At 41.8% G+C, this 12,066-nt stretch overlaps 1 protein-coding gene across 1 annotated transcript in view; it reads left to right on the top strand.

Annotated features, from left to right (window-relative positions):
• LOC135432699 (uncharacterized) overlaps nt 1-12,066 on the top strand; it is a 64,110-nt gene that overhangs the window by 29,585 nt on the left and 22,459 nt on the right. Inside the window, exon 3 of the mRNA XM_064688462.1 lies at nt 8,535-9,070. Within this exon, the coding sequence (XP_064544532.1) occupies nt 8,647-9,070 (424 nt within the window). The 5' untranslated portion in view covers nt 8,535-8,646. The remainder of the gene's footprint in view (nt 1-8,534; nt 9,071-12,066) is intronic.

Genomic DNA, 12,066 nt, shown 5'->3' with positions numbered 1-12,066 from the left:
TTGTGCAACGTGGGGCAAGCCCAGCAGGTCGCCAATCGAAAATGACAGTTGCAGTTATTTTTCTGATTTTTTTTTTTTTTTTTGTTATTTTATTTTATTTTGTTCGACAATCGGTTTGAAATCACACAAATCTCAGGCAAAGTCACTAAATGACTAACTTTGTTCGACGTTTTGGTGTTGCGGTGTTCGACATGCGGCATTGAATGTTGAATGTTGCATGTTGCATGTTTGACTATTGACTGTTGGACGTTGGCCAATTGGCCAAGGCGGAAAGTGAAAAGCTGCCATAAGAAAACCGTTCGCGCAACACCTGAGGGCAAGGAGTTGCAGTTGCGTCATGCTGCAAGCAAAACAGCCGCTGCGGCAGCAACTGTTGCTGCCGCTGCTGCCGAGTGTGTGTGTGTGTGTGGGTGCACGAGCAATCGATGATCGCGTTGAAATCTGCTCGCATGTAACGTTTAAATTTGTTGAAATCAGCGTTGGAAAGTCTTCAGCTGTGGCAGGGGTAAGGCGAAGAGGCGGGGCGTAGCTGCTAGAGTTGCAAGTTGCCTGTTGCTAGTTGCCTGGTGGTGCATTTCGGCTTTTCATGCCTTTTTGAGCAAACAAGAGTTGCACGATTTTCTTGTAATTTTCCGCAGTTTGGCTTTTAGAGCCAGGCTTAAAGCGGCACCCCCCCCCTAACAATCCACCCCCTGAACCAAGTGCAGGCCATATAAATCTACAATGTTTGTTTAATTTCGTGTGCTTATTCGCCGCGTTTTTTGTTTTAATTTGTCTGCAAAAAATTGGCTAACAAAAAAAAAGGAAACAACAAAAAAAAAACGAAACAAAACGAAATTTGGCTAATTGTGTGGCGATCATTGCTCATTACGGCTCATTATTGTCTCGTTGTTGTTGCTTGTAAGTTAGCTGTTTGCTGTTGCTGTTGTTGTTGGCGGGGTGGTGCAACTTACAGGTTCTTGTGTTGTGTTGTTTCTTTACCCCCGTTTTATTGTCATTGATCTTGTACCAAGATTAGCATAGATATTGTTTTCTATTTGTGATTAGATGTCTGAGCACGATTTTGTCTTCGCCCAGGCAAACTGGGTATTTGGAATTGGGGATTGGAATGTCTGCTATGTGGCCAGCACTTAAGCAAACGTTAACAAGTTGACAATGCCTGTGAATATAAGCTGTTGGTTCTTTAAAGCCTATAAAAAACCTCCAGAGTAGCCAACAACTTTAAAGCGTATCAAATGTATATCAATTGACAAAAGACGCCATCAAATTTTATAGATTTATGGCGTTAAGAAACTTATGTTAAGTAACATTTCAAGTCGTTAATTAATTAATTTATTGCCAAAACGCGCAGACTCTTCCAATAGCTCATACTTATATACCCTCATTTCAAATTCAAAGGGTATATTAAAAACACACAACAATTCTTTAGGAAAAATATTTCCCTGTTCCTTATATTAGTACAAGACCTTATCTTGAAGATTGGACTAAAATGCCAGTCAGCTCTTTGGGAGCAAAACTTGTGAAAGTTTCTGCTTCATTAAGAGATATATTTATTGAATAAGCCCAGAAACTGTCAACTGTTTTCTAGTATATCTGCAAGCTTATATTAAATGTAAAGAGTATTTAACCTTCGACGCGCCGAGGTGTCCTTTTTTTTGTTACTATTTTTAAGCCCTACTATTGTTATTTCTTCGATTAAGCATTTAAATAATTCGATTACTAATCAAATGCGCTCATAAAGCTGATGATTAAATGCCAAATAGTATAATCAATAAAAATCCCGCTGTTTATTTCTATAATTTTTTATTTTTGGCAATTCAAAAACCTTTTGGCATATATATTACAGATCGTAAAATTTAAATCCGAGCGAAACTTGATTTGCAGGCAAACCCAACGAATGTGCGACTTTGATCGGAGGCCCAAATGAATGAATGACAAAAGCCCATAAAGATTTCAGCGGTTTTTCGAATGAGTTTTATGATATTAGGGGCTCTGTTCGTATCGTACGTAGGCCATAAAAAAAAAAACTTGAGCTGAGGTTGGGCGCTTTTGGGATTTTTATGTGGCGCGTTTCAAATGCTTGGCCATTGTTTTCAATGGCCAAAAGTAAATAAAATCAAATTAAGCAGACAGAGTTGGAAATTTGTTGATTTTGCATATGACAAAGCGCTGGGTAACTTTTTACGACTTTCGCTTTTAATGGACCCCAGGCCACGTTGGTCTGCTGTAGGTCGTTTCGCCACGAATCCAAGCAGCCAATGACTGCGTCTCCGACTCCTTTACGGCCACAGCTATTATGAAATATGAAAACCGCAATGTAAAATGAAGCCGCTGCAAGTTACAAATCTATGCAGCATGCGGCACGGACCAAGGAAAGCGACGACGCCAACCAACTCGATCCAATGAAAGCGACGACGACGCAGACGCCGACGACGACTGGTGCCACGAAGGCGATACAAATCGAAGCTGGCGATCATCGGAGTGCCAGCAGCTCTGATCATGTTGCACTTTCCTGCTCCAGCATTTCAAATTCAATACTGGGGCTGGCAGCAGGTCTGCGATACAGCTGATCCAACTGCAGCAACTGCCTGTGGCATAAATGCTCGACATAAAGGGCAAGAGTTCAGCGAGTTGTGACTGTGGCAAATGCTTTGGTATTCGCCACAGTGAAATTGAAGCATCAGCTGAAGCTGTTTGGCATTACGTTGCCTTGCCGGGTTTGGTTTTTAGTGCACAGCTGAACATATTACATACATATAAATATAAATTCAAAAGGCAGCCGGAGTCGGTGTAGTCAAGCAGTTGCTGGAAAATTGAAAGTAATTGTCACCTCTGGAGAGTTTGGCATGGCCATAGAAAGTGTGTGTTGCACACAGAATGAGGTTAAATTGAAGGCAACTCTTGAAAGTGAGGTTAAGCTGATAAAAAGTGGGGTTAGAATGTCTTAAATTGAGGTTATCATGAGTGCACATGTAGAAAATAAGGCAGTTTTATAATTGTTGTATTAATTTCAAAGCTAAATAAAGCTAAAAAAAGTGACAGAGCTTTTGAAAATGGTTTCGCTCACAGCATGTGTACCCACAGATAACCGCTTGAACATCTTTGCGTGATCTCTCTGACAAAGCGTTGCCATGTAGCCGAGTCGATGAGCATGCCACGACCAATTAACTGACTGAAGCCTTATGCAAGTCCCGGCATGCTGCGAATCCAGTTTACGTAGCATTGCTTTCCAAAACGTTGGCCTCTCTAATAAAGACTTAAACAATATCATAGCAGCACCCCCGCAAAGTAGGCCCAGACGCAGAGTCAATCCCTCTTGCCAGTTGCATGCTATCGCATTCGCCTCAAACTCAACATGGCTGTGCACATTTTGCCCAACGGGATGCATGCGAAGCGGCAAGCGTCGTGCATGCAACACTTACAGCAACAAAATTAAACGCAAATCGCAACCAATCACAAAGATTACCCCCACACACACACACACACACAAACACTCACACACAAGTCAAAGGAGGAAGCGCCCCCGCTGAAAACTTGTAAATTTACCTTAGGGAGCTGTGTGTATGTGTGTGTGTGTGGGGTGGGGGGCGTCCCGAAGGCGCTTGCATTGGTATTTTAAACACTGGCAAGCGCATAATCAAAACGCTTAAATTATAATAACTTTATTAAGTCTCGACTCTCGGCGAGTGGGCAAAAGTAAATTCGGTGGGAGCAGAGCCAAACAGACACACACACAAGTACACGCACCCCTCTCGCCTAGGCTAGCTAAACAGGTGTAGTGTAAAGAAAGCAACAACAGCAACAACAACAATTGGCAAGAGCTGGTAACAACTGAAAAGCCCCAAACATAAAGGCACAAGGCACAAGCGTTTTGTCTGTTGCCCATTTTTTCGAGTGGTTTTTACTTGGTATACACTACAGCATTGTAGTTGTTCTTGTTATTGTTGTTGTTGTTACCTGCTGCCTGCTGTTTATGATTGTTTTTTCATTTTCTCAAGTGATGAGTAGGATATCTGTCTGTTCGTACAGCTATGGCAACAACTACCACAACAACAATAACAGCAACAAGCTATTTGCGACTCACGACTTTTCATGCAATTTTGAATTTAAAATTCTTCACACACTCTTTTCATTATGTAGCTTCATTCCTGACTACTCTGTGAGCCCCCCTCTCCCCCTCTCCCCTTCTACCTTGCCATTCGCCCAATGCCTGTAAAAATGGCCCGCCATCGAAGCCAAGAGGCAGCAAAATAAGATGCTACTCTTGTGGCCATCTTGAAGTGGTTGTTGTAATGGGCGAGCGTATGCTTGTATGTGTGCGAGTGTATGCTAGTTTGTGTGTGTGAGTCGGTGAGTATGTGTGTGTGTGGAGGCCACTATAGTGGAAGACGCCTCACAATCACGCGCCATTTACGTTTTTATTGGCGCTGGCGCTGTTAGCAGATCACAGTGGTCAATTGATAAGTTAAGATGGGCTTAAAATCTGGGCAAAACAATTAAAAATATAACTATAACTGATAATATACAACAAATAAATTATTAACGTCATTAAAAAATAGGATTTAGATATTCCATTTGATTAAATGATATGTAAGCAGATCACAGTGATCAGTTGGTACGTTGTGATAGGTTTAAAATTTGGTAAAGCAATTGGAATAATAACTATAACTAAATATGACATTTTGACCAATTACGTAATAATTACGTTGAATATATGAATTAATATATATTAATAAATGAAAATGTCACATTATCTAAATTTTTTATTCGATTGCAACGAAATACATAAATGTTACTTTAACAATTATGTCCATTTGCAAATTTAAAAAAAATATATACTCCTTTAATACTCTAAAAATTCACAGACAAGCTTTCGAATATTTCAAAAACTTCAACTTGCACTTTAAAAAAATAATAATAAAAAAAAAATAATAATTTTGTAAGTATTTATTTTTTAGTGTTATTAGCGTATTAACATTAGCTCACTCTGCAACACTTTATCCCACTGTCGCACACAAATCCATCATTTTATGCCACTGTGCAGCGACGCGCGTGGATTTTGTGTTAGTGTCGTTGGCGATGATGACGATGACGTTGACGATGACTGGGCTGCTTGCCCTGCTCAGTGGCTTAGCCAGCTTGGTACGGATGTGTCTATCTTGGACTGCGATTGCCGCTGCTGCCGCTGCTGTTAGTGTTGGTGCCGCTGCTGCTGCTGCTGATGTTGCTGCCACTACCACTTGGTGGTCCAATTCAACGAATTGACTATAATCAGTCTAGTGGCAAGTACTTTTCGAGTGCCCACTCATGCACTTCTGTGTAGCGTGGCGAGTGCGGAGTAGGTGCAACTGCGGCTGCAGCGTCCAGCTCGGACGGTCGGCGAGTTGCAAGTGGTTTGCTTGCCAGCACCGCTCGCATATGCAAATGTACCTTGCGCCACTCGGTCTAGAAACGTCAGGTACACTCGAAGCGGCTCTCACGAGTGCCGCGACGCACACAAAATTAATTTATTACATACAATGCAACAAATTACACCACTCATTAATATTTAAGCCAAGTTTTGCGTAGCTGGCCCTGTGCGTTGTGGCATGTGGAAAGGAGTCTGCTGCCAGCATTCCCCTTGTCCAGGGGCGGTACATGCCCAACGACGTCTCGACTGAGCCACTGCGCTCATACCTAATAAATCTGTAATTTGTAATTAATGTGAAAAATTGCCGCCCGAGACGCCAAACAAGCCTAAATTGTTATTACGGCCACAGTGCAGGTTCAGAGCCCAGTTTCGAGTCCAGTTCCAGTTCCAGTTCATAAAAACCGCACACAACATGTATACGTTTGTGGTGTGTGTGTGTGTGTATGTGTGTGTTTGGTGTGTGTCGCCCTGCCTGTCTGTACGTCGTTTGGTTTGTTGTGGGTCAAAGCCATAACTCTTCGACAAGTTCGGCAGTTCGACAAACACACTGTTGCCTGTGGCCCATTCTGGCTTGGCCTGGTCAGCAACTCTTGTTGGCCTAAAGGCGGCTCAGATAATGTTCGTGCTGTGTTTCATAAATATAAATTAAGCCACTTGACTAACGCACAGAGCCAGCGTATTTAAGACTTGAAAATGTGAAAACTTGGTCAACAGATTTGCCGTATCTCATGTTGCCAAAATATCATTGCGTTTACTATGGCCAACAAAAAAAAAAGCCAACAGAGGCAACTGCTTGGTCGCCTGGCGATGGCATATCGCGCCATTGTCTGCTGAAAGCAACTCATGCGGCGTGATTAATATGGAAGATGGCCAAAACCGATCCATAGCCAACAATTTATGATATATGCGCAGAGCTGTGAGCATGTGAAAGAGCAGTGAGAAAAGTGTGTGACAACTTAATCAAGAAAACAGCTAGAGAAAAAGTTGCTTGTAATTTAGTATACAATTATTTAGTTGCCAGTCTTACCTGATCTATTAGACATTTTGTTAATATTGCACATATATGGTAATAATTCACATTAATTGGCTAAAGAGAAACACTTAACCTGAAGTTCGAACCTGGCTGCTTGTTGTTAACTTGCCCTAATGATTCGCCCATTTGGTCCATTTCTTTGCTTGCCTATAAATATAGCTTATGACAAACTTTTGGCCGAAACGAATTCATACAGAAACTATATCATTAAAATTAATTGTTTTCAGTTTTTCTCCAAGTTTTCATATTTTTATTTTACTTTAACACAATTAACCCATTAAAAACACTTGAAATCGAGCACAAAATGTCTGCATGCATGATTGATAATATTCGAAAGTTAAAAAAAAAAAAAACAAGGTATATGTTGCTCTGTGGATATTTTGAACAATTGACCGCATTGTAGCTACAAAAATAAATTCGCACTATTGCCCTTTACCCCACCCACCGCTACGATTCGAGGCGGTCAAATTGCTAACCGGTCAGTCACCGAATCAAAACAATTTTATTTTTTTTTTTGGATCATGCTGGCCAAGAGGTAACACAGTTGAGTGAGTGATTCAATGGAGCAAAACGTGAGCCAAAGACGTGAGACAACAACAACAACAACAACAACAACAACAATAAGCACCGTTTATATGCCTGATGAGCGGGCGCCTTTGAATACGACCCCAAGATATAACATATTTTTTTGTTCACTTGTGATATTTATTTTTTTCTCAACGAATCAATCACAATGATTATGATAAATGATTTCGGTTTTTCACTATTTTTCGGCCTGCCATTGTTTGGTAATTTTTTTTTTGCTTTTTTTTTTTCTTTTCTTTGATTTTTTGGTATTTTCGCATTATTACGCCGCGTAATGGCCGATCAGCGAGTCGGGTTGTAATTGCCGGCCTATAAATCACAGTGAAAAGATATAATTTCTGTTAGATGATCTGTTCGTCTGACCGTGGTTGATTAGCACATTTGTCCGACTCTCAATGGAGTTTCACTTTTTTTCTATTTACAAGACGTACAAATGCAAACGAAACGAAAAGCCCCCACGTAATGCTGACCCAATGAACTTTTTAACAGTACTTGCAATTTTTTTCTTCAAGCTATTTGCTTAACGGATTCGATTGTGTACATTTTACAATACTTTGGTTATTTAGTGGGTCTTTGGAGTTTATCGCATTTTTCTAATCTTGTTAAGAAACTTCATTAGTGTCACAAACGGACGCCTTACTTGCATTGATTAATGTGTGTCAGGCGGAAACTTTGGAGCACCAAAACGTGTAACAAGGCGGCAACGGACCACCAGCTCGGCCCCAGCCCCAGCCCCAACCGTAGCCCCAGCCCCAGCCTCCGCCTCAGCTCCAGCAGACCCGGTAGCTTTGGCAGCTGTAGTAGCTGGAAACCCGAACCTGACTCACAAATGCGGTTCTGTTTGCATAGACCACGCCCCTTCCATGTTGGTCGCCTGCAATTTGAGGTCTTTATTGTGCACTTTATTTATAAAGGTGGAAACTGCATCATTAGTTTTCGCTTGGAGCTTAGCATGTGGCTGGGACATGATAACTAAAGAGAGATATATTAAGTTTAATTTGTGAGATAAACTTTAAGAAACGAGAAGCGTTAGAATTAATACAAAACTTAAGATGAAACTGCAAAAATATACAATCTATTACAATTCACTCGAATAGATACTTTAATATTCCAATTTGAAGACTAACAATGTCTAAGATTTAGTTGAATCATAAAATATCCACATATTGTTGCACAACATTTTAAAATATTTACCAAATTAATGGCTCAGCAAAAGCTGCCATACAGTCCATTTAAAGTCTTCTACAGCCTGAACAATGTCTTTAATGCTATGCAACCCCTCCATACCATATTCATATTTTATGAACTAAACTGCAACTTTTTGGGGAACAACTTTCAAAAAAGTGCTAACAAGCTGCCGGAGTTGGAGTTGAAGTTGTTACTGCTTTAAATTTGACAATATTTGGCAATATTTTAGCTGGTTTTAATAATTTGTGACAAGTTTTTTAATAAATGTGTTCAACTTTATTTATTTATTTTGTTTTTTTCATTTATTTTTCTCTGCAGTCTCGACTGCCGGAACACCCAACACGCAATCCATGTGGCTGATGCATTGACACAGCGACGCAGAGACACTTGTCGCCTAGCTGAGTAGCCGCTCGGTGGAGCTGTGAGGAAAATGTTTCCACGGCAGCCGGCTGCAGGCAGCGCGGATATTTATCAGGATGCAACAACAACGCTGCGCTCAGCGTTTCCCAACTCTCGACTGGATTCGCTGGCGGCGCATCCAACGCCCGCCAATGAACCTGATCCCAACATGGACAGTCAGCTGGCAGCGCCAGATCCAACTGAATTGGGCGGCGCCAATACTGGATATAATCCGCTGGACGATGACTGGTGGTCCAATGCCATTGAGGTGGACACGTTCGATTCGCCGCTGGCCTTCGATGCCAGCGAGAATGGTCTGTGGAACGGACATTTTGTGCCACCGCCGCCGCGTCCACCCTTTCTGGATGAAAGCGTCGCCGCTGACGGCCTGACCACCTGTGATCTATGCACGTGGGCCTGGCAGCGTAATGCCTACTCCCTAGACGGTTCGATAGGTAAGTGCCGATATACCGATATCTTACGGTCTCTGTCTCTCTCTCTCTCTCTCTCTCTCTTTAAGCCCCCCATGAATAATGGGCCCTTTAGCCCCGCATTGTAGTCGCGTTTTTCAATTAAAAAGTCAGCCCATCCCCAACTCCTGCAGCAACTCCTCGACAAGACAATACTCGGTATCTGTGCAACGCTAGCCGCGCATCGCCGCACATCGATCGCTGATATCAATTTATCAAACTGATGTTGGGCGTGCGTGGCGCGATTGCTTTTCGGCGCTGTATTTTTCAAGAGCCAAGTCTTTTCGGATCTTGGCCAGGTCTGTGCTGCCTCCTTCTGCTTCACTTGCGTTTGCAAATTTAATTTTGCACATAACTCTTGGTGGCACAGCCTTTGGCTTAGGCGTTCCAAGCCTCGATCCCTGCTGGATTCATTCGCTGCTCTTGCCGCGGCCTATCGCGACCATCGCCAGCTCGAGTCATTTGTCTCTGCGCTTGTAAAATCGCGCAAAAAAAAGTGGGGGGCGAGAAACCTCATTGTAACCTGGCTTAGACGAAACATCATGAAAATATATGAAGCAGTGGGCGTGCGCAGGAGCAGAACCCGCTGCTGATGATGCAGCTGATGCCGATGATTAAGACTCTGCCTAGACTAGGTTCCATTTGGCTGCTTAAAAAGTATTTTCTTTAATTTATTTGAGCAGAAATAAAGTAATAAGCATTGCTCGACTATTTGCAAGGGGTATTGAATTAAAGTTGAAATAGATCTTGTCACAACTAGATAAGTGAAGTGATTTTTATAGGAACGGAAATGTATTTATGGATATAAAAAATAAATGTTAGTCTCTAAAAGAAAATAGACTAATAGCTCCAGCACTTTAGTTTTCGATCTAACAACATTTTGATTTTGATTTAAGTGATAAAGCAGTAATTGAATGTCGGTAACTTAGAACATATTTGAAAATGTTGAAATAGTTTAGTTCTAGCAAACAAATGTACACATAATTAACATCAGTCACTTTATTTGCCGTTTGAATTCATCTGCATAATAATTACACAAAGCACAATCAAAAGTCAACCGTTGAAAACTTGTTAGAATTAACCCGCACATAACCCAAATACCAAATGCACAAAGCGAATACCAAATGACCGTTGGCCACAGCCACATATGAGAGCATAAGTGGAGTCGAGTTAGGGTTATGGTTGGGAAAATAGCATGGCATTTAGCCGTTTGGCGTATTTGATTTCCAGGAATCGCTTTCAGCGCAAATTGAAGTCATTATACAGGAAGGGCCGCGGCTCGAGCCCGACGCAGGAGTAGGAGTAGAAGCCGCTGCAGCTGGCGGCAGAGCCCATTGCCCATTACTCGTGCCCGTTGCCCGGGTTATTAGGCTAATTATAGACTGGGGCAAACATTTCAGTATTTCTCATCATGCGCTCATATGGAACTATATATACATACATATATATTTATATATATTTGTGTGTGAATATGTATAAATGACTTTATTCATGCCGACTGCGACTGTTTGTCGCGCCGTCGCGTCGTCTGCTGCCGGCGTTTGCCCCAGCCGCAGCCAACGTGTCAACTAATTTGCAACACTCGCCTGGACTGGAGGGGGCAAAACTGGTCAGTTCCCTGGAAATACCTGCGGCGGCGGCGGCTGCTGCTGCCTTTGCCTGTGCCATTCGAAGGGATTAAGCGGCAACAGCTCCTCCATACGGCAACAGGCAATAATAACAGCAAAAAAAAAATTTGACTAATGTCTTAATTTTGTGCCTAGGTGTTTTTGGTGGTTTCGGCCAGAGCAGTCGCTATGCTCCGCTACTCCAAGCCCAGGCCCCAGCCCAAGTCGTGCCTCGGCTGCAGCGAATGCCATTCACTTCGCTTCATCCGTTGGAGCCCTGGCAAATTGAGTTTTTGCATGTCGTGGCCCATGTCTAGATTTCTGTTTCGTTTTGTTTGCCGCTCAAATTGACAGCTGAATAAAATGTTATTATATTTACACCATAATTTGCATGGCAATTAATCAAATGGCATGCAAAATTCTGTCGCTTCGACGGCAACAGCAACGACAACAACAACAGTGCCAAAATGTTTCCCAACAAAATGCTCTTTTTGTGTGCGACACATTTTGGGCGCCCAGGCAATTCCCAGAATTTTTCACAATTCTAACAAAATATCAAAAGGTCGAAACCGCCTGAATGTCTAAATTATGAGCGCAGAGCTTGGAGCCGTAACGAAATTTGCACGGTGCTCGTTAAGCAGTTGGGAACTGAGTTCCATTAGAGATGGGCAAAAAAAAGGCCAAATAAAAACTCGATTTAAATGAATTCCAACTTGTGCATAACGTGTAGTATGAAGTATCATAAGATTATAACCTAAGTTTGGCGTCATTTGGACCAAGTTGCAGATTAAATTAAGAATTGGGAATCACATTTAAACATATTTTCAGCAATCTTTAACAATTTCGAAAGGCTTCTCTCTGAGCACTCGATACTAATCGGTAAACATACTCATCTCGAAATTCACCTTCACATCTCTCACCTCCAGCTTTACTTTATGGTATATTAAGTTGGCCGCTTGATTATTTGAACGGCATATTTTTGTGTAATTTATGCACCATCTTGGCTCTTTTTACACCAACCTCTATTAGAATAGGGACAACAGCTTTATATAAAAAAAGGGTTAACAATTCGACATTCTGCAAATATTTACAGCAATTTGTAGCACAATAAAAATGTAACAACTTGCCAAAGGAACCCACAAAAAGGACTCATTTCGGACAACAAATGTTTTACAAAAACAGCAACAAACAATGACAAAGGCAAAAGTCCCGACAGCAGCAGCTGTTAAAGGCAGCTTCGCAGCGCCTTTGGCACTTTTGATATTTTTATTGTTGTGGCGAAATACACATAAAATCATATAAATACATTTAAGTTGCTTATAAAGCGCCCACATTTGGGACCAAACTTTGGCTCTGAGCATTGGGGCGTGTGTG

The sequence above is a fragment of the Drosophila montana genome, unplaced genomic scaffold (genome assembly GCF_035044405.1).
Source record: "Drosophila montana isolate Dmon_TW-CO22-7 unplaced genomic scaffold, ASM3504440v1 contig_3213_1, whole genome shotgun sequence".
In the NCBI taxonomy this organism is placed as follows: domain Eukaryota; kingdom Metazoa; phylum Arthropoda; class Insecta; order Diptera; family Drosophilidae; genus Drosophila; species Drosophila montana.
This window is presented reverse-complemented; position numbering and strand designations above follow the sequence as displayed.